This window comes from Staurois parvus, unplaced genomic scaffold, assembly GCF_062004578.1.
Source record: "Staurois parvus isolate SC_StPar_1 unplaced genomic scaffold, SC_StPar_1.0 ptg000176l, whole genome shotgun sequence".
Taxonomy (NCBI): domain Eukaryota; kingdom Metazoa; phylum Chordata; class Amphibia; order Anura; family Ranidae; genus Staurois; species Staurois parvus.
The window spans coordinates 2,447,746-2,470,286 of record NW_028317972.1 but is presented as its reverse complement, the minus strand read 5'-3'; the positions used below and the strand labels follow the sequence as shown (position 1 = coordinate 2,470,286).

General features: G+C 50.1%; 1 protein-coding gene across 1 annotated transcript in view; it reads left to right on the top strand.

Annotated features, from left to right (window-relative positions):
• ADAMTS13 (ADAM metallopeptidase with thrombospondin type 1 motif 13) overlaps positions 1-22,541 on the top strand; it is a 106,965-nt gene that overhangs the window by 61,989 nt on the left and 22,435 nt on the right. Inside the window, exons 24-25 of the mRNA XM_089677077.1 lie at positions 12,076-12,190; positions 16,496-16,625. Coding sequence (XP_089533203.1) covers positions 12,076-12,190; positions 16,496-16,625 — 245 coding nt within the window. The remainder of the gene's footprint in view (positions 1-12,075; positions 12,191-16,495; positions 16,626-22,541) is intronic.

The window sequence follows — 22,541 nt, the reverse complement described above, 5'->3', positions numbered from 1 at the left end:
GCCGCTAGCAATAATCACTGTCTTCTTCCTGCGGGTTAGCTTCCCACTCTCTTCTCCGGAAGAACACAGTGGCTCAGAGGGAGGGTTTCCCCTGTCAACACTGTCTTTGTTGATGAGATTATTGGTATTAGGAAAGAAATTCGCACTGTCTATGGCCTGCCTTAGTCAGCCTTCAGTAGCTCCAGCATCCAGGCCCTCAGGTCGCCCATCTGAGGTCTCTCAAGCAGCGAGCACACGAAAACGTCGTCTTGGAGGAAAGTCACCCTCCAAGCTGGACTGATCCTTAGCAGGAAAACACCCGGAGATCATTGTGCTCAGAGAATACATACAGTATCCCAGCATCCTTCAGGGCTCTGCTCCTTGGGATTGGCCAGGGCTGTATAAATATTCATGGTGCTATGCATATGTGCAGAAAGTCCTATTGATTTCTGGAAAGTAGAGGGAGCTATCAGACTGAAGCTGAGAACACTAAACAGACCTAACTAATCAATTGCAGCCACACTAAATACATTGAAGCAAGCTAAATTTATCTGACAGAAATACACACAGCTCCATTGAACACAACAGTAAATATAACTAATCCTAGCACCTATCTAGGAGGGTGCTACACTTTTATATATGATATATAATGTCAGTATAAAAACATGAGAACTTTAAAAAACAAATAAAGAAAAAACACCCAAATCCTTTAGTTTCCTATATTCTACTTTTATGGGCAGCACAGTGGCTAAATGGTTAGCACTTCCGCCTGGCAGTACTAGGGTCATTGGTTTGAATCCCAGCCACGGCACCTCCTGCCTGAAGTTTGCATGTTGCAACCCTGTGCCTGCGTGGGTTTCCTCCGGGTACTCCGGTTTCCTCCCACACTACAAAGACATGCTGGTAGATCAATTGGCTCCTGTCTAAATTGGCCCTAGTATGTGTATGTATGAATGTAAGTTAGGGACCTTAGATTGTACACCCCTTGAGGGTTAGGGACTGATGTGAATGTATAATATATATACAGTTGCAATAAAAAGTATGTGAACCTCTTGGGATTACGTGGAGTTTTGCATGAATTGGGCATAAAATGTGCTCTGAACGTCATCTAAGTCACAACAATAGAAGAACACAGTCTGCTGAACATAATACTACACAAACATTAGATGTTGCCATGGTTTAATTGCACATAACATGTAAACAATCACAGTGCAGGGAGGAAAAAGTATGTGAGGCCCTAGCTTAATGACTTCTCCCAGAGCTAATTGGAGCCAGGAGTGAGCCAACCTTGACTCCAATCAGTGTGATGATATTGGATGTGTTGCTGACAGCTGTCCTGCACTTAAAACACACACACCTGTTTTGGGTTTACTGGTTTCAAGAAGCACTGTCTGATGTGAACCATGCCTCGCAGAAAAGAGCTCTCAGAAGAACTACGATCAAGAATTGTTGACTTGCATGAAGCTGGAAAGGGTTACAAAAGTATCTCCAAAAGTCTTGCTGTTCATGTGTCCACGGTAAGACAGACTGTCTACAAATGGAGAAAGTTTAGCACTGTTGCTACTCTCGCTAGGTGTGGTCGTCCTGTAAAAATGACTGCAAGAGCACAGCGCAGAATGCTGCATGAGGTAAAGAAGAATCCCAGAGTGTCAGCTAAAGACCTACAGAAATCTCTGGCACATGCTAATATTTTTGTTGACACATCTACAATAAGGAAAACATTAAACAAGAATGGAGTACATGGGAGGACACCACGGAGGAAGCCATTGCTGTCCAAAAAGAATATTGCAGCACGTTTGAAGTTTGCAAAAGAGCACCTGGATGTTCCACAGCACTACTGGCAAAATATACTGTGGACAGATGAAACCAAGATTGAGTTGTTTGGGAAGAACACGCAACACTATGTGTGGAGAAAAAAAGGCACAGCACACCAACATCAAAACCTCATCCCCACTGTAAAACATGGCGGAGGGAGCATCATGGTTTGGGGCTGCTTTGCTGCCTCAGGGCCTGGACGGATTCTTGTCATTGCTGGGAAAATGAATTCCAGAGTTTATCAAGACATTTTGCAGGAAAACGTACGACCATCTGTCTGCCAACTGAAGTTCCGCAGAGGATGGGTGATGCAACAGGACAATGACCCAAAACATACAAGTAATTCAACAAAACAATGGCTACAACAGCACAGAATACGCCTTCTGGAGTGGCCCAGTCAGAGTCCTGACCTCAACCCGATTGAAATGCTGTGGCATGACCTTAAGAGAGCGATTCACACCAGACATCCCAAGAATATTGCTACACTGAAATCGTTTTGTGAAGAGGAGTGGTCCAAAATTACTCCAGATTGTTGTGCAGGTCTGATCTGCAACAACAGGAAACGTTTGGTTGAGGTTATTGCTGCCAAAGGAGGGTCAACCAGTTATTAAGTCCAAAGGTTCACATACTTTTTCCTCCCTGCACTGTGAATGTTTACATGTTATGTGCAATTAAACCAAGGCAACATCTAATGTTTGTGTAGTATTATGTTCAGCAGACTGTGTTCTTCTATTGTTGTGACTTAGATGACGTTCAGAGCACATTTTATGCCCAATTCATGCAAAACTCCACGTAATCCCAAGGGGTTCACATACTTTTTCTTGCAACTGTATATGTAAAGCGCTGCTATATAAGTACCTGAAATAAATAAATAAATAATATGTTTAGCGCTACCCTTGTGAGGGCCACTGTAAGATGATGGTCCCCAAAGGTTGCCCTGACCTTGCAAGCCTCCCAACACCTCTGACACCCTGGGTTCAGACATAATGCACAAGGATTTACAATTTCAAGGACACCAGAATGCAGTAAAGCAGTTAGGTGAATAATAAGGGTTCTTTAGTCAGCAGACAGTAAAAAATGTTAATACACATACTCCTCACTGTGACCAACTTTTGAGTCTCAAAGTTTGACCAGCCTTTCTCAACCAGGGTGCACAGGCACCCTGGGGTGCCTTTAGGTTTCTTCAGGGGTGCCTTGGCAAAATGTCTAAAAATTGTCCAAAACTTGTATACAAGCCAGGGGGTGGATAGGCCTGCCTTTTTAGTTAATAAATCACCTCTAATGTTGGGTGTCCTACAAGAGTGGATGTTGCTGCATTATAAAAACTATTAGAATAGTTTCTCATATGTTAGAATGGGGTGCCCTTTTCAAATTATGGACAGTCTTTAGGCACCCTATTTTAGAATGGGATGCCTCAAGACTGTCCATAATTTTAAAGGGTGCCTCGGGACTACCCATAATTTTTAAAGAGTGCCTTGACTGAAGAAAGGTTGGGAAACACTGAGTTAGACAGTGATTTCAAATCTACGTAAATGGGAACCTATGACTCCAGGTATGAAAGGGAAGAGAAGGACTTACTAGTGTCAGACTGCTCCCTCAGAAGCCTGGTACCGCATGCCCACAGATAACAACACACTTTATAAAAGCTCATTGAGTGAACTATGCAATGGGCTATTTATAAATAGAGTTCCCCCTACACACATGCACAAGCAGATGAAATGCAGTTAGAGGAGGAGGGCTATAACGCCTTGATGAGTAGAGTATCTTGGATCTTCAGCTAGCTCAGCAGGGGCCCAGAGAGATTGCTGTCATGGCACTCAGCAATCAGGAATAACAGGTGTAAATGTGGTTCCTGTTCATAAACTATGTTTAGGAAGGAGTGTGGGATAAAGATGCAGTGTCCCTTCTTGTGGAATGTATACAGTGTGGGCTTCTGCCCACTCACCACTCCTGATGCTACTGTGGCTCCAGGGGTCCAAGGTGTTCCTGACTGGGCTCTTGTGGAATCTGCAACCAGGGAAGGGCTCCTGGCCAAGCACCCTGCGACGTTGAGATTCGGGCAGTAGCGATGCAAGTGACCCTGGACAGTCACTCTTTCAACAGGGAGCTGGAAAAACTGGTGATCTACTCTCAGGGATATGGCTCACCTGCGAAAGATCCTCCACACTGTCCAGACTGCATGGCCTGCTGAACTTTTCTCTCAGTTTCAGCCCATAGTTTCAAGACAGTGAGCTCTTCCCTTGGGGTCCAAATATATATTCCCTCCCAGCATTCCCTTTCTTCTTCCAGTCAACTGAAACTTGTAGTCCCTAATGATATTGACCCTTTGTAAACCTCAGCTTTCTTAACTGCATGTCCCACAACCCTTGGCTCTCCATCGGGGTCCTCCTTCCTCTGTGCCCCGGAGTGTAATGTCACTACACCAGGCCGAAAAATTGGAAGAAAAGAAGCACAATATAAGTCCCGTTTACCCCTTGACGCCGACGTCACACAAATTTGCGGCCTCACAGAACTGGGCTTTTTTCCATGGGGCCCCATATTTGTGTACACTGCACGCTCCCAGCACAAAGACTGCGGTGTTACTGACAGCCCCGGGTCCCGTCCTAACGATCGGGATCCGGGACTCCCGATTCCAGGTCACATGATCGCTGTGATAGCCTCTGATTGGCTATCACAGTGATCAGTCACTATGCAGCCCGGCCCCCTTGTTTTTTCTCTCTCTCTATGAATGGAGGAGAGAGATACATTGTATCTCTCTAACTCCTGGCATGGAGAGGAAAAATGTTTGTATAAAAAAATAAATAAATAAAGATAAATAGGTATGAAAAAATAAAGAAAAAAATACCTAGATCAAGGTTTGATCTAATTCAGTGCCAGTGTTATTGTTTGGGTCAAGGTCGGGGTTAAAGGTCAGGAGTTTTAAAAAAAAAAATGGTGTCAGTGTCTGTGTGTTTTAGGTAAAAAAAAAGACAAAAACAAAATGCGCACTATTGTTTCTGGGCTGTACTACAGGTACAAACAACAAATAACATACACATATATGGTATCGCTGGGATCGTCAAGAGCTGGAGAATTTATTTTGGGTTGTTCTTTGGTGGTAGGTTATGGTAGTAACAAGAAACACACAGCTAAATAAAAAAAATAGGTTTTTTTTACTATTTTGGGCCAGTTTTCCTTTGATAATAAAAACAAAATCAGGAGATCTCCATTACCATTTACCACCAAATGAAAGCCCAATTTGTACTGAAAAAAACACGGTATAATTCACCTGGATGTACAAAGTAGTTGTGGTGATATGTACGGTTTTACTAACACATGTCAACATTGCAAAATTGTGCTTAGGCATTTAGAACTGTTTTACCCTTAGGCATGAAGGGGTTAAGGATGTCCTGCGATGGCACAGATAAACTAGCCAGCACTGAGCTACATATGTATGTACTCTTACTGCCAATGGTTTATTTTTTAAACCCAGTGCTTTTCTCCTTCAGTAATGTTCCTTCCCTTCTGTCTGTCCAACTCCCACGTCCTGTAGAAATAAACCTGCATTAGCAATTGACTGCTTGGTTTCCTTCTCTGGCACATAGGGTTGCCACCTCATCCCTTTAAACCAGAACACTTATTTATTACACAGGTTCTGAGGCTAATTTAATGCACTAAGTTTAATTACCACCTTAAGTAGCCACAGAACCTATCCATGCCAAAGTGGAAGCTACCATCCTAGATTCCATCTCCAAATTCCTGACAATATGGACCCCGTGGCCTTACGCAGAACCCTCATGTAGTTCAAGGAAATATCGCTCTCCTCCTATGTCTTACCTTATCTTGTTATGCAACTTTTTCAACTGTTCAAGGGTTCCTCGTTAACTGTGTATCGTATTGCAACCCCTTTCAATAGCAGGGCAACCTGCTCTCCCTCATCTCCCCCTCTTCTTTTTTTTTTTTTTTTTCTTTTCTCTTTTTTGTTTTGTTTTGTTCATGTACATGTATTTGAAATGCCTTTTTGTTTTTTCTTTTGGTTCTAAATTTAATAAAAAGTGTGAACAAGTAGCCACAGAACCTGTGTAATTAATAAGTGTTCGGGTTTAAAGGGATTAGGTGGCAACCTTACTGGCACAGCTCCCGAAATGTATCATTTGGAGTTCTCTCTTTAAATCCACAGTTGTTTCTAAGATTGTAGGTCTCCAGTAAATGCTTTCCAGCAGAGAAGAGAGAAATGCCCGTAGCGAAATAAAGAAGAAATAGCGCAGGGCATACATGACTAGGCCCAGAGTGGGGGAAGGAAGAGCAGAAAGGGTTAAGGTAGCTCCAGGGGGATTTGTTATTGTTAGTGGGGGGTAGCTGATTGGTAGAGGTTTGTGTAGGTGGGGTTTTGCTGCACCTTAGGGTGGGAGGTTCTGTGAGAGGGCGTCAGTTAGCTGGACGGCAAGAGTGTGAGCTTGGTGTCCGTTTCGCACACCTTGCTTCAGGCCACCTTTAGCCCTGCCATGGACGGCCTTTTGTTTCGGCTGCGGGAGGCAGCAGAGGACAGGGGGATGGACTGGCTGCTGAGCCGTGGCTCGGATCTCTTGCAGGATCCGGGCTCATCACCTGCAGCAAGGGGGCGGGAGCGCCCACGTGCTCGGAGGTCTAGGCCTCCGGAGCGCTTTAGCCCGGCTCCCCCTCCCACCCTCCCAGAGCTCTGCACAACCATGGGAGCCCCACTCGGGCCCCTCCGGCTCCGCTTGCAGGACACTCCTTTGCCTCTGCTAGCGGGGAGGCCGGGAGGAATCCCCGCCATCGGCGGTGGGCGGGGCCTCGCGCGGGGGTAGCCCCGCCCCTCCTGGAGCTCTGCACAACCATGGGAGCCACGCTCGGGCCCCTCCGGCTCCGCTTGCAGGGCACTCCTTTGCCTCTGCTTGCGGGAAAGCCGGGAGGAATCCCCGCCATCGGCGGAGCTCGGTGGGCGGGGCCTCGTGCGGGGGTAGCCCTGCCCCTCCCAGAGCTCTGCACACCCATGGGAGCCCCGCTCGGGCCCCTCCGGCTCCGCTTGCAGGGCGCTCCATTGCCTCTGCTAGCGGGGAAGCCGGGGGGAATCCCCGCCATCGGCGGAGCTCGGTGGGCGGGGCCTCGCGTGGGGGAAGCCCCTCCCCCCGCCCACACAGCATGGAGTCAGACTTGGAATCTGCGGCTCCTCCACTGACAAGGTGCCGGTCAGGGAGGGAGCCCTGCGTGGGGGGCGCACAGCTGCGGCTGCCGGGCTGTCTTCTGCTGCGGCCGGCGGGCCCCCTGAGAAGTCTGGGGCTCTGGCTCCGGTGAGGCGGCAGCATGGGATTGGCACTGGACGGAGTGCAGCGGAAGTTCTGCGGCTGCTGGGCTGTATACTGCTGCGGCCGGCGGGCCCCCTGGACGGTCTGGTGCTCTGGCTCCGCTGCAGCATCAGCGGAAGACTGGAGCTGGGCGGAGGGCAGCTGGAAGTGCTGCAGGTCGGAGCCCAGGGACGGCGGTGAGCGTGTCTGGTGCCGGGAGGCGGAGTCGTGTGCGGCACAGACCAGCAGGACCCGTGGCTCCTGGGACCGGGAGGCCATCTGAACATCGTGCGGAGGAAGAGAGGTCGGAGGGCGAGCTGTCGGAACCCGATGCGGGGGCGACAGCTGGCCGCTCTACAACGGTGGATCGTGAGCGCGCGGCTGAAGGGGCATCTCCTGGGCAGCCTGGTGAGTTACCTGTTCTGGGGTCTATCTCTTTTTCTTCTGCGTTACGGGACCTGCTGGGGGGTGGTAGGGCCGCTACGGTGGGCACGGCCTCTGCGGCGTGCGCTGTCGGCATTCCCTCGTCGGGTATGGGTGGGGGTCTCGGTGATGTATTTCCGGTTTGCGGGACCTGTTGCAGCGTCTTGAGTGGGGCGGTGGTGGGGCGCTTGGGCCTGCTGCTGCGTGGCTCCCGCCAGATGGTGGGGGAGGTTTCGGGGTTCTTGTACAGGACGGCGGGGACGTGCGGCATTCCCTCGTCGGGTATGGGTGGGGGTCTCGGTGATGGGGGAGGTTTCGGGGTTCTTGTACAGGACGGCGGGGACGTGCGGCATTCCCTCGTCGGGTATGGGTGGGGGTCTCGGTGATGTATTTCCGGTTTGCGGGACCTGTTGCAGCGTCTTGAGTGGGGCGGTGGTGGGGCGCTTGGGCCTGCTGCTGCGTGGCTCCCGCCAGATGGTGGGGGAGGTTTCGGGGTTCTTGTACAGGACGGCGGGGACGTGCGGCGTCCGGGGGTCTCTTCTCCTCTGGGGTCTGGGCTAGGGGTTGTTCCGGCCACGACAGGTGATCAGGGTTCTGCGGCCCCCTCCGCGGTGTTGGGTGCGGTTTCGTGGGTGTCCGGGCCTGTCGGCTTGGCGGACTCGGCCTGGGGCGTAGTGTACGGGTGTTTTATGGGCCTTTTGGGTGCGCACTTACAGTCGGAGGTACGGGAGCAGATTTGGAGTGGGGAGTATGTTGATATATTCTCACTCTTGCCTTTGGAGCGTTTTCCTTTTTGAAGGGTCCCGGGTTGACGAGAGTTGGCGTGTGGAAGCGGAGCTGTGGCGTTTTTTCGTTTTCTCCCACGTGCCTTTGCAAATTGGTTGCAGGCGTTCACGATCTTGGCTAGTGTGATTGGGGAGAAGGCTCCTGAACGTTGCTCGACACTGGTCTGTTACCTTGATGCCATTGGTGAGGCTCACAGGGTTTGTGGGGGTACTGCGTGGCTTCGGTACGATGGTGGTGTAGGCAGCGGAGGGCGGTTCGCCAGTCGTTGCGCTGGGATCATGAGGCCATTGGCCTCTGGATGAGACTCCTGACACCGGCGAAGGCCCCTGGTTTGTTTTTTCAGTGCGGGGGCCGGCGGTTCGTTCTCCCCGGGACAATCGGCCTCCAGGCGTCGGGGGTTCTGCTGGCAGTTCCGAGAGGGGGACGTGTCGATTTGGTGGGTCTTGCCATTTTCGGCACGAATGTTCCAGGTGCGGGGGCTCCCATCCCTTGTCGCGCTGTTTCCAGTGGGGTCGAGGCCTTCCCGGAGAGCATGCTGGTAGGCGGGCCTACTCCGGTGCGAGTGCAAGGGTTGGGGCCTTTTTTACAGAGGTTTCCTGATCGGGCAGCTGCAGTGCTGCTGACGGCGGGTTTTTTCGGGGGGTTTCCGCATCCCGTGTACTTGGACTTTGATTCCTTAGCTCGGCATTTGCGGTCGGCCTTGCGGCATGAGAGGGGGGGTTTCGGCTCAGTTGCGTAAGGAAGTGGGGTTGGGACGCATGGCGGGTCCGTTTGCTTGCGCTCCGTTTTCGGATTTGGTTGTTTCTCCCTTGGGGGTTGTGCCCCAGAAGGAGCCGACTGCGTTTAGGTTAATTCCCCACCTGTCCTTCCCTGGGGGGGGGGGGGGGTGTCGGTGAATGCTGCTATTGATTCAGAGTCGTGTTCGGTGTCTTACGCGTCTTTTGGTGCGGCTTTTTTCTGGGTCCGTCGGTATGGGCGCGGTGCGCTCATGGCAAAATCGGACATTGAGTCGGCGTTTTCGGCTGTTGCCAGTTCATCTGGACAGTTTTCGTTTTTTTTCTGGGTTGTCATTGGCAGGGCTAATTTTGCGTTGATGAGTGCCTTCCCATGGGGTGTTCTATATCTTGCGCTTTGTTCGAGAAGTTCAGTTCCTTCGTGGAGTGGGGTGGTGCGGGATGTCTCAGGGGTGATTTTCGGTCTTCCAATATTTGGATGATTTTCTTTGCGTGGGTCTGCCGGATTCCGGAGTATGGGCAGTTTTTGCTGGCCACTTTGCAACACGTTGCGGTACGTTTCGGGATTCCTCTGGCGGTGGATAGAACTGTGGGCCCGGCGACGGTGATGACTTTCTTGGGCCATTGTTTTGGATTCCGGCACGATGGTGTGCCGCTTGCCTGAGGTTCAGCTGGTGGCTCTACGGGGGGACCTCCGTGGGGTGCTGGGGCAAGCGAGAAATTCAGCTGCGGGCCTTACAGTCGTTGTTGGGCATAACTTACTTTGCTTGTCGGATTCTGCCCATGGGTCGGGTGTTCTGCTGCCGGTTGGCGACGGCAGGGATTACCTCCCCTTTACGTTTTATTCGGTTGACTCGGGATCATCGGGAGGACTTGCATTTGTGGCACGCCTTTTTGGCTTCGTTTAATGGGCGGGTTCTCTGGATGTCTGGCCCTGTTAGCTATTTTGACTTGGAATGGTTCACGGACGCTTCGGCGGGCTATGGGCTTTTTTCCAGGGTCGATGGGGTGCGGCTTTGTGGCCTGCTTACTGGCGGGAGGAGGGTTTTTCTTCGCGACTTGGTGTTGTTGGAATTTTTTCCGGTGGTGTTGGCGGTTGGGGTTTGGGGAAAGAATTTTTTCGTGCGTGGTCACTGTGCCGATTTGGGGGTGGTTCAGGTCATCAAACGGGTCTCAGCTTCTTCACGACCGGTGGTGGCCTTGCTTTGCCATTTCGGGTTGCGTTGTCTGCGTCTGAATGTTTTTTCTCCATGCGCTGCGTCTCCGTGGGGGTTGCTTACACCGTGGCTGACGCTTTGTCTCGCTTTCGGTGGGACTAATTCCGAGAGGTGGCGCCGGCGGCAGAGCAACACAGGGTTAATTGTCCCGACGGGCTGTGGGAGATTGCCTTGGAGTCCTTGCGGGCTGGATCCGGCGTTCGGTGAGTGAGGCGACTTGGTCTGCATACTCTAGGGTCTGGCTGGATCGGCTACAGCGGGTTGAGATTGATCCCTGGGGGCCGGAGGTGGTTTTGGTGGTATTGTACTTTGTGACGGAATTTTGAGCGGGGGGTGTCGGCTGCTGCGGTGGGTTGCCGACTGGCGGGTTTGGCATTCTTCTTTCAGTTGCAAGGGTGTCTGGATTTCACTGCTGATTTTTGGGGTTCGGCAGGCTCTCCGGGGTTACCGGAGCGCTCTTCGTTGTACGGATTCTCGTCGTCCGGTGTCTTTTCAGTTGTTGGGGTCTTTGTTTGGGCATTTGTGGTCTGTGTGTTCTTTGGACTTTGAGGTGTGCTTATTTCAGGCGGTTTTTGTGGTGGCCTTTTTTTGGGGCGTTGTGTATTGGGGAGCTAGTTAGTCCGTCCAAATCGGTTCTTGGGGGGTTATTGGTGGATGAGGTCCGGTGCTCCGGTGACTGGGTGGGGGTGCTGGTACGTCGGTCTAAGACGAACCACTTGGGACGTGGTGGTCGTTTTTCGTTATTCCGGCTTCGCTGGTGTGCCCAGTGCGGGCAGTTCAGGAATTTTTGTCCAGTGGGGCAGGGGTGTTTTTTCAGGCACGCTGAGCGGGAGCTGGTGCGAGATTGTCAAGCTGGATTTTCTTCAGTTGCGGCGGGCTTATCCGGGGATGGTGGTGGTGTGGTCCGACATTGTCGCCCGTACCTCTTGGCGTTGGGCGCGGTCGGTGGAGAGGCTCAACAAGGCTCGGATCAAGGTTGACAGAGAGGTGGGGCATTTCTTTCGTCACCATGGGGGGTTGGTGGTCCGGCACTTGGAGTTGGAGGTGGATACTTGGCGGTATCTCAGGTGTGATGGGGGTGCATTTTGACTGCGGTTGGGACGGATTTATGGTCCCTGGATCAGCAGGATGGCATACAGCGGGCTGTTCGTTTGTGGCGTGGCACGCATGGGTAAGGGCTTACCCAGCGTGCTGTGGCGGTTGTTGGTCTTTGGAGGCGGTTCTTATTTGGAAGGTAAACAACAATGGTGTGGGACCCATCCGTGGTATGGGATGCCTGGGGACATTCCCAGTTAACCAAGGTTTAACTGGAAGGTGGTGGTGCTGCACTGTGGACGGTATGGTTGTCTCCGAGCTGGTTGGTAGCGGCTGGAGGCCTAGTGTATATGGTTGTCCGCAGGTGCATTTCGGATCATTTTCGGGTGCCTTCGAAGACCAACAACAATTCTGGGGGTTTTCTGTTATAAGGAATGGTTGGTGTATCGTAACTTGAGTTGTTATTAAAAGGCCATGTTGGTAATTTACTCCAAAATTGGTGTTCTGTCTTTTGTTAGTAGAATTGGTTAAGGGGAAGGGGGTTGGTGCGGAACGGTAATGGTGGTAATGGGGAAGTGGACGAGCCTATCTCTGGTGCAATAGTCATGTACTCAATGCATTTTGTGATGCACAAAGGTGTATAGAAACCGACAACAGCAAGTTGTCTGATGAAAGATTTAATATTTTTCTTGTTAAGTCACTAAACGTCATCACTTTTATCTTCATTTTCCATATAAAGATCTGGATCTACAGTACATGTTTCTAATAATATTTGATCTGATTTATTTTTTTTCTCTTCAGATAATATCTTCAGTAAAAGGAGATTTTCCTCTCAGTGTCTTCCCCTTCTGGAATGATACACAGGTTTATGTGTGGAGCCCAGTACAGGGTGAATGTTCTGTGACTTGCGGCACTGGTGAGTCTGGATTATCCACTAACAAATGAAGTGTTCTGCTATCACCCATGCAAACTTCATATCTGTTCAGTCTGACAGCAAGGACTATACTTAAAGCTGAACTCTGGGTAAAAAGTTAGATTCGCAGATGAAGTACCTGCTAAAAGATTTGTATTTCTGCTCATCCAGTTCTGCAATTACACAGCTCTGTCACACAGCACAATATTTTCTTTTACATCAGATCCTGGCAGGACAGGGGACCTGATTTATTTCTACTGCAGTTTAATTACACTTACAGGTCTCCTTCTCACCCTGTCATTGGACAGTGAAGGGAGAAACAGCAGGCTGAGCTTATTTCTCGATCACTCTGCTTATCCCTCCTATCAGCATGTTCCTTGCACTGCAGCACAACTGATTGGTGCCATGTGCTGCTTCCCTCTCCTTTAGACTGAACTCTGCTGTACAGTAACTTACACTGCTTGCATTAAAAAAAAACGCATTAGGGCTCATCCAGATAAGCATAAAAAATAAGGAGTCCTATACAATAGCTTTGTGCGCATCTATGCATCACGGTAGAGAAACCTAGAAAAGTGACAGCAGAAAGACCAAGTGGTCCATCGAATGTGCCCTTTTTTTATTTATTTATTTTTTGGGGGGGGTGGGTTGTGTTGTGTTTTTGTTAACTTATTTGTCTGAGTATAGATCTATGCTTGTCCCAAGCATGTTTGAAGCTGTTTACTGTTGACTGGCTCACTCCAAGCATCAACTACTCTTTCAGTACAATAGTACTTTCTGAGATTAGTTTTGAACTTTCCTCCAATTAGTTTAAGGTCATGTCCCCGTGTTCTTGATTTTGGTAAGGTCATGTCCCCGTGTTCTTGATTTTGGTTTTGTGTTGAAAATAGTGTCCTCCTTAACCTTATTCACCCCTTCATGTAATTATAGGTTTCATGTTTGGAGAAGGGAAAGGGGAGACTCATGTCTCCCCTTTCCCTTCTCCAAACATTAAAGATTCGCATTTGGGGAGCGGGTACCCGAATTTGGCAGGTACCCGCTCCCACTTTTGCCTAAGGCGATCGGAAGTGTCCTCCCCCCTCTCTCCCCGTAGTCTTGTGGGACACATGACAGGTCCCAGAAGACTACAGGGCCATTCACAAAGCGCAGCGCTTCTCATGCATACGCAGTGGGCACCCAGCTGTGAATCCACAAGCTGTCACAGCCGGGTGCCCACACTGAAGATGCCGGCACCAGGGAGAGAAGACGGCCAGTGAAACCAACGGTAATGAGGACAACGCTGGACCGAGGGACAGGTAAGTGTCTGTATTTTAAAAGTCAGCAGCTACAGTTTTTGTAGCTGCTGACTTTTATTTATTTTTTGTTTAGGTGGAACTCCGCTTTAAGGCCATCATATAAATATCAGTTTGTAGTTAGAGGCTCCAACCGTGCTGATTAATCAATATTGATGTTTACATGTCGACTCTGATGAAGTATTTATGTGGTAGTAAATGTGTAGAATGACCCCGGCCTACAATTATTCATAATTTTTTAAATCATTCTGCATATGGACTATAGCTTCATGAAGGATGCACTCAGGGCTGACATATAATCATCAATAGTGTGTAATCAGCAGTGGTGGTGCTGGTGGCTGCACGTTATTAATATTTATACAGTATGTCGGCCATCAGCAGTGGCAGCCAATAGGGTCCATTTACACTGTAAATTGTACGTATGAAAACTTTGACACAAACGTCACATGCATACAGCGTACACACAACTTTAACACAGGATTTTGCTGCCAGCTAAATCCTGCGTAAATTAATATTGACTTGTGAATGACGCCTAAGGATTCTTTCATTAATACAGAGATGCATTCATTTTTGGTTATATATTTCTCAGGTATTCAAAGACAAACTACAAATTAAAGTGTGAGAACCAGGGGCGGACTGACAACTCATGGGGCCCCCGGGCAATAGGGGATCATGGGGCCCCTATGTCTTTGCCCAAACTCAAAGCACGCCCAAAAAAGCCTATAAAAGGTACCAGGGGCATTTTATGGGGGCCCCTATGGACCCCGGGCCCTCGGGCAGTGATTGAGTGCTCAAATGGTCTGTCCGCCCCCAGTGAGAACATTCATTCTATGTAACCCAGCTTTAGCATATCACCCTAACACTCACCAAGAAACCTAACCTTCAATCATAAAGTCAAAACGTCCCTTTTGGTTTTGAATTTAGTGGGAAAGGATGGAACCTCAGGATTTAAATTCTGCCTGTGGCCCCATTGGGGGGATGGTGGGCTATCACCTAATTTTCTTTTCTGTCTGACAGCTGTGAACAAACGGGAAGTGAATGGAAATTTCCTTAGACAGAAAATAAATGCTGACAGGAGTTGGTCATTACCATGGGCGAACTGACAACTCATGGGGCCCCCGTGTCCTTGCCCAAACTCAAAAAAGCCTATGAAAAAGGTACCAGGGGCATCTCATGGGGCCCCCTACTGACCCCGGGCCCTCGTGCAGTGCCCTAGTTAGCAAATGGTCAGTCCGCCCCTGGTCATTACCTCTCCCCCCCCCCCCCCATTTATGGATTACTGATGATTACTCCTTGCTTACCTTATAATGGTTTTGGCAGTATTTATGCTGTCATATGGCATGAATGGTAATTTAAATGCCCTGCATGGCCCTAAAACATTGCACTGTTCCGATGTGATATGATCGCTTTGGTTGAAAACTCCTGGACTTTATTTGAAGATCCATGATGTGCTGGCGAATATGTACATTGATCTGTGATGTTACCAGTTTTCAGCTAGCTGTTGCTGCAGCACCTGGTTATTTTTCAGCCCATTCCAGAAATGTGCACAATGGGAATATTGATGATTGATTACTAGACCTTAAGCCCCATGCACATGGGATACTTCTGAACGATAGAAACTGACTGCTGGAAAACGTAGGTCAAAAATGTCTGTTTAGCCACGTTTGCATACCGCGTTTATGCACGTTTGCATTTAGAAGAGTTTTTTTAAAGATAACCTCAGAAGACCTTCCAAAATGCCCAGAATGCACTGAAAAACAGTAAAAAATTAACTATTTCATACATTTTGAGAGAAATGGAGAGAGCAGAAGCAGAGAGAGCAGTATCTGTTGAGATTAGCTGTCTTTTTTTTTTTTTCTGGTGTTTGGATGTGTTCCAGGTCACTTCTGTACAGAAATTATTGCAGGAGTGTCTAACATATTTGCTTTCATGTGAAACCTCAAGGTATGGTGTACCATGTCCATTTGAGTTCTGGGAAAACGCTTTGCATGCATTTTTCATTATGCAAAAAGGCTCTGGACAGCATCTGGAAATGGAAGAGTTAAAAACAAATTTTGAACGCTTATAAACGCGGTTAGCCATGTTTACATGCATTTGGCGTTTGAAACGCTGATAAAATCTACTTTCTGCGTTCAAAAAACGACTGTTAACTCAACTGCCTGTAAACGACTGTAAACGACAATGTGTACATGGACACATAGGAAAACATTAGGTAGAGTTCAGGGGCTGCTGAAAAAAACGCTGAACAGCCCCTGAACGTGAGTTTATCAGCTGCAGTGTACATGAACCCTTAAACTGTCAGCAAAAATTAGTCTTTGCCTTGTAAGCTAAATTCTAAGCCTAACCATATGTCTTCATAAGGAAACTCTGTTGAAGGCAGTGGTGTATTTACCACAAGGCAAACAAGGCATTTGCCTAGGGCGGCATTTTTCAGGGGGGCAGCAGGATTTTTCAGGGGGGTAGTGCTGTCCCCTGAAGAAGGGACACACGCAGCACGGGGACCAGGTGGGATCTGAGAGAGGCTGCGGTCTGCTTGATGGTGTATACAGAGCCTGACTCTTGTTCCTGGGGATGTCCAGAGCTGTGAGGGCGAGTGTCTTATCTCTGCCAGTGTATGGGGGGCAGTGGTAGTGGAAGTCTTTCTCTTGAGGGGGCGGGGGGGGCTGGGGTGTTGTTGGTCAATGTCCGGCTCTCTTCGTGGGGGAGGGGGGTGTTGGCTGGTGTCAGGGTCTCTTCGTAGGGGGAGGGCAACACGGAACCTAAATACACCAATGGTTGAAGGGGGATATACAATGTTTCAATGTAATACAGTAACTGTACTCACCTTCTTCTTGCTCCTGTGTTCTATGGCATTTCATGTCTTCTTGTTTGCCAATTCAGAACAGAAGAGTGCAAGGTTAAAGAGAATGAAGGTTTAGGTTGGCCAGGTAATATTTTAGGGCCTGTTTGCCTACATTGCTATGCACTGTACTAACTCAAAAAGCTCTGATTGTGTTAATTATATTCTTGCTCTTTATAGGATCTTTGGAACTACATTATGTTTGTGTCCAGTTTTACTCCAAAGAAGAAGTGCCTGAAAATAACTGCAACCAAACACCTAAACCAGACACACAGCACCAACCATGTCGACCACAGAGCTGTCCACCTCTGTAATGAGCTTCATTCAGCTACATATCCCAATATGTGTCTTAATTTATTGTGCTCCTGCAACTGAGCTCAAATCTATAGCACTGCCTATATTCACACCTGTTTAGGCACTACAAGTCTCAGCTTACTCTGCCTGTGACACTTATAATAATATTATACATTTTCACAAAAAGTTGTATTTGTATGTTATGCTGCAGTACTAGTTTTTACCAGGGAGCTCTGCAAAGAAAACCCATAACTGTAGCTTCTACCTTCTGTGAAGCCAGTAGGACTGGGGAGATCCCTCTGTTGGATTTCCATAAATCCATTTTTAGCAAAGATCAATGTTAAAAGGGCACTGACCCATTACAACCAATAAACATTTTTTTTTAATGACTGCTGCTACCCGCTAAAGCAGTGGTTCTCAACCTTTCTAACGCCGCGACCCCTTAATACAGTTCCTCATGTTGTGGTGACCCCCAACCATAAAATTATTTTCGTTGCTACTTCAGAACTGTAATTTTGCAGTGGGAGGAATAGTGCCCCATCATTGGTATCAGTGGGAGGAATAGTGCCCCATCATTGGTGTCAGTGGGAGGAATAGTGTCCCATCGTTGGTATCAGTGGGAGGAATAGTGTCCCGCCATTGGTGTCAGTGGGAGGAATAGTGTCCCGCCATTGGTATCAGTGGGAGGAATAGTGCCCCATCATTGGTGTCAGTGGGAGGAATAGTGCCCCATCATTGGTATCAGTGGGAGGAATAGTGCCCCATCATTGGTATCAGTGGGAGGACTAGCGCCCCATCACTGATGTCAGTGGGAGGAATAGTGCCCCATCATTGGTGTCAGTGGGAGGAATAGTGCCCCATCATTGGTGTCAGTGGGGGGAATAGTGCTCCATCATTGGTGTCAGTGGGAGGAATAGTGTCCCATCATTGGTGTCAGTGGGAGGAATAGTGCCCCATCATTGGTATCAGTGGGAGGAATAGTGTCCCATCATTGGTGTCAGTGGGAGGAATAGTGTCCCATCATTGGTGTCAGTGGGAGGAATAGTGCCCCATCATTGGTGTCAGTGGGAGGAATAGTGCCCCATCATTGGTGTCAGTGGGAGGAATAGTGCCCCATCATTGGTGTCAGTGGGAGGAATAGTGCCCCATCATTGGTATCAGTGGGAGGAATAGTGCCCCATCATTGGTGTCAGTGGGAGGAATAGTGCCCCATCATTGGTATCAGTGGGAGGAATAGTGCCTCATCATTGGTATCAGTGGGAGGAATAGTGCCCCATCGTTGGTGTCAGTGGGGGGAGGAATAGTGCCCCATCGTTGGTGTCAGTGGGGGGAGGAATAGTGCCCCATCGTTGGTGTCAGTGGGGGGAGGAATAGTGCCTATCATTGGTGTCAGTGGGGGGAGGAATAGTGCCTATCATTGGTGTCAGTGGGGGGAGGAATAGTGCCTATCATTGGTGTCAGTGGGGGGAGGAATAGTGCCCCATCGTTGGTGTCAGTGGGGGGAGGAATAGTGCCCCATCGTTGGTGTCAGTGGGGGGAGGAATAGTGCCCCATCGTTGGTGTCAGTGGGGGGAGGAATAGTGCCCCATCGTTGGTGTCAGTGGGGGGAGGAATAGTGCCCCATCGTTGGTGTCAGTGGGGGGAGGAATAGTGCCCCATCGTTGGTGTCAGTGGGGGGAGGAATAGTGCCCCATCGTTGGTGTCAGTGGGGGGAGGAATAGTGCCCCATCGTTGGTGTCAGTGGGGGGAGGAATAGTGCCCCATCGTTGGTGTCAGTGGGGGGAGGAATAGTGCCTATCGTTGGTGTCAGTGGGGGGAGGAATAGTGTCCCATCATTGGTGTCAGTGGGAGGAATAGTGCCCCATCATTGGTGTCAGTGGGAGGAATAGTGCCCCATCATTGGTGTCAGTGGGAGGAATAGTGCCCCATCATTGGTGTCAGTGGGAGGAATAGTGCCCCATCATTGGTATCAGTGGGAGGAATAGTGCCCCATCATTGGTGTCAGTGGGAGGAATAGTGCCCCATCATTGGTGTCAGTGGGAGGAATAGTGCCCCATCATTGGTATCAGTGGGAGGAATAGTGCCTCATCATTGGTATCAGTGGGAGGAATAGTGCCCCATCGTTGGTGTCAGTGGGGGGAGGAATAGTGCCCCATCGTTGGTGTCAGTGGGGGGAGGAATAGTGCCCCATCGTTGGTGTCAGTGGGGGGAGGAATAGTGCCTATCATTGGTGTCAGTGGGGGGAGGAATAGTGCCTATCATTGGTGTCAGTGGGGGGAGGAATAGTGCCCCATCGTTGGTGTCAGTGGGGGGAGGAATAGTGCCCCATCGTTGGTGTCAGTGGGGGGAGGAATAGTGCCCCATCGTTGGTGTCAGTGGGGGGAGGAATAGTGCCCCATCGTTGGTGTCAGTGGGGGGAGGAATAGTGCCCCATCGTTGGTGTCAGTGGGGGGAGGAATAGTGCCCCATCGTTGGTGTCAGTGGGGGGAGGAATAGTGCCCCATCGTTGGTGTCAGTGGGGGGAGGAATAGTGCCTATCGTTGGTGTCAGTGGGGGGAGGAATAGTGCCTATCGTTGGTGTCAGTGGGGGGAGGAATAGTGCCCCATCGTTGGTGTCAGTGGGGGGAGGAATAGTGCCCCATCGTTGGTGTCAGTGGGGGGAGGAATAGTGCCCCATCGTTGGTGTCAGTGGGGGGAGGAATAGTGCCCCATCGTTGGTGTCAGTGGGGGGAGGAATAGTGCCCCATCGTTGGTGTCAGTGGGGGGAGGAATAGTGCCCCATCGTTGGTGTCAGTGGGGGGAGGAATAGTGCCCCATCGTTGGTGTCAGTGGGGGGAGGAATAGTGCCCCATCGTTGGTGTCAGTGGGGGGAGGAATAGTGCCCCATCGTTGGTGTCAGTGGGGGGAGGAATAGTGCCCCATCGTTGGTGTCAGTGGGGGGAGGAATAGTGCCCCATCGTTGGTGTCAGTGGGGGGAGGAATAGTGCCCCATCGTTGGTGTCAGTGGGGGGAGGAATAGTGCCCCATCGTTGGTGTCAGTGGGGGGAGGAATAGTGCCCCATCGTTGGTGTCAGTGGGGGAGGAATAGTGCCCCATCGTTGGTGTCAGTGGGGGAGGAATAGTGCCCCATCGTTGGTGTCAGTGGGAGGAATAGTGCCCCATCGTTGGTGTCAGTGGGAGGAATAGTGCCCCATCGTTGGTGTCAGTGGGAGGAATAGTGCCTATCATTGGTGTCAGTGGGGGGAGGAATAGTGCCCCATCGTTGGTGTCAGTGGGGGGAGGAATAGTGCCCCATCGTTGGTATTAGTGACACAAATGATGGGGCACTATTCCTCCCACTGACACCAATGATACTTACCTTGCTGACCCCTGCCCCAGCCTGGGCTCGCTCTCTCCCTCTCCCATCTACAGCCTGCAGAAGCAAAATTTGCACTTACCTGTCAGCTGTCTTCCTTCTCTGGCCTCTCTCCTCTTCACTCGGTCCTGCAGCTCCCTCGATCTTCTTCGATCTGCGCGCTCTGCCGCTCGGCTCCTCCTCTCCAAGCTCCACCTCCTCGCCGGTGATTGGCCGCCTGTGTGCCTCTCCTGAGCTACAGTTCCGGTGGCCAATCAGCGGCGAGGAGGCGGAGCTGTTGAGTGATCCCGGAGGTGTGGCCAGGTTACAGGGGCAGCATATCATCCCGCCCACAGATCGCGAGACAGAGCAGCGGTGTCTCGGTTCCTAAGACCATCGGAAATATGTTTTCCGATGGTCTTAGGCGACCCCTGGGAAATGGTCGTTCGACCCCCAAAGGGGTCGCGACCCCCAGGTTGAGAACCGCTGCTGTAGAGGTCTGTGCGTCCCTCTATGGATATGCCTCCCTAGATTATCACTGACTTCCCACCAAAACGGTCATGCTGAACGATGTGAAAGGCAGCATAAAGTTCTCCACGGCTTCTCCAGACCCTTTCACGTCTGTCACATGTGCTCAGGGTGAACCTGCTCTCATCTGTGAAAAGCACAGGGCGCCAGTGGCAGACCTTCCAATTCTGGTGTTCAATGGCACATGCCAATTGAGCTCTATGGTGCCGGGCAGTGAGCACAGGGCCCACTAGAGGACGCTGGGCCCTCAGGCCACCCTCATGAAGTCTGTTTCTGTTTGTTTGGCCAGAGACATTCAAACCAGTGGCCTGCTGGAGGTCAATTTGTAGGGCTCTGGCAAACCTCCTTGCACAAAGGGGCAGATACCGGTCCTGCTGATGGGCTAAGGACTTTCTACAGCCCTGTCCAGTTCTCCTAGAGTAACTACCTGTCTCCTGGAATCTCCTCAATGTTCTTGAGACTGTGCTGGGAGACACATCAAACCTTCTGGCAATGGCAGGTATTGATGTGCCATCCTGGAGGAGTTGGACTGCCTGTGCAACCTCTGTAGGGTCCAGGTATTGCCTCATGCTACCAGTAGTGACACTGACCCTAGCCAAATGAAAAGCTAGTGAAAAACATTAAGAAAAGATTAGTAGTGGCCTCCACCTGTAAAACCATTCCTGTTTTGGGGGTCATCTCATTGTTGCCCACCTAGTGCACCTGTTGTTAATTTCATTAACACCAAAGCAGCTGAAACTGATTAACAACCCCCTCTTCTACTTAACTGACCACATCAATATCCCAGGAGTGTAATTGACTTGATACTATACTCTGATTAAATAGTGTTCCTTTTATTTTTATGAGCAGTGTATAATAGATACATTTTGGGGTTGATTTATTAAAGGCAAATAGACTGCAAGTGTAATTGCACTCTGCTGAAAGAGAATTTGCTCCAGAGCTTAGCAAATGAGGTTAGCGTTAACTTAACTACCAGGGTCGCAAAGGTCGTACTTCTGACTGGATCCTGGCATTCTGCCACTGTGAGGGGGAGGGCAAGATCCAAAAAAGGATCCTTCTGCTGGAGTAAAGGGTCCTGGGATTACTGGATGCTCCCCCGGTGATTGCCAAGTAGGATTGCAGAGAACAGGGTGTGCAGCACATGAAGAATTGCAGAGCCCCCTTGCTGTCCCTTATTTGCCGCCAGCGCAGACACAGCACCATCCGACAAAAGCCAGCTCCTCTCCCCACTCCTCCACCCCCAGACACAAGCTTGAAATTCTCAGTAGTGAGTGGACTTTGTGCCCTGTGCCAGCTCTGCATGACCTGTCACAGATGCCAACTCCAGCGCCTGGAGATCATGAGTGCCTGTATGTAGGGTGGGGGTTCTCAGTGTGTGGGGCCCCTGAGATGGGGGGGGGCAGGATTAGCTCTCTGTGCACGCAAGTGCACATCCCATACTCCTCTCCTTCCTCTGCCAGCTGCTCTCTGGAGTTCCTGTTGCCCCTTCCAGGGCTGCTCATATTCTTGCCCCTTCATCTGCCCCACCCATTCCTATCCATCCTCATCTCATCCCTCTTCAAACCCCACCCATACCCCCCCTCTTACTGGCACCCCAATTTAGGCCCCCACCCCATTCCTGCACCTCATCCCATCCTTTGTCATCACTTGAGAACGTCAGTGGCTGCTTGGGTTTGGGTTCACAGCGAACAAAGCATCTCGCTGGGCATTAGGCTGGGACACTAGAGGGTCCTTAATCCTCCAATGCGTTCATTCCTGCAATGGTTTCACAGTAAGCATGCTGACATATGAGGATTTGCATCAGGGAATTGCATGCTGGCCAACATTATCAGTATTGGTGTTCCTGAGTTTTTGCGCATTGGTGATCAAGACATAAAGTTGTGCTTTGTCAATGTGACCAGCGATGCCATAATAGCAGCCTTTTGTCATGGAATGTAGCAAGGAGTGAAACGTGTTTGTTTTGTGACATGGGATGCCGGTGGAGGTGAGTCCCGTGTGTGCCACCGGTGGAGGTGAGTCCCGTGTGTGCCACCGGTGGAGGTGAGTCCCGTGTGTGCCACCGGTGGAGGT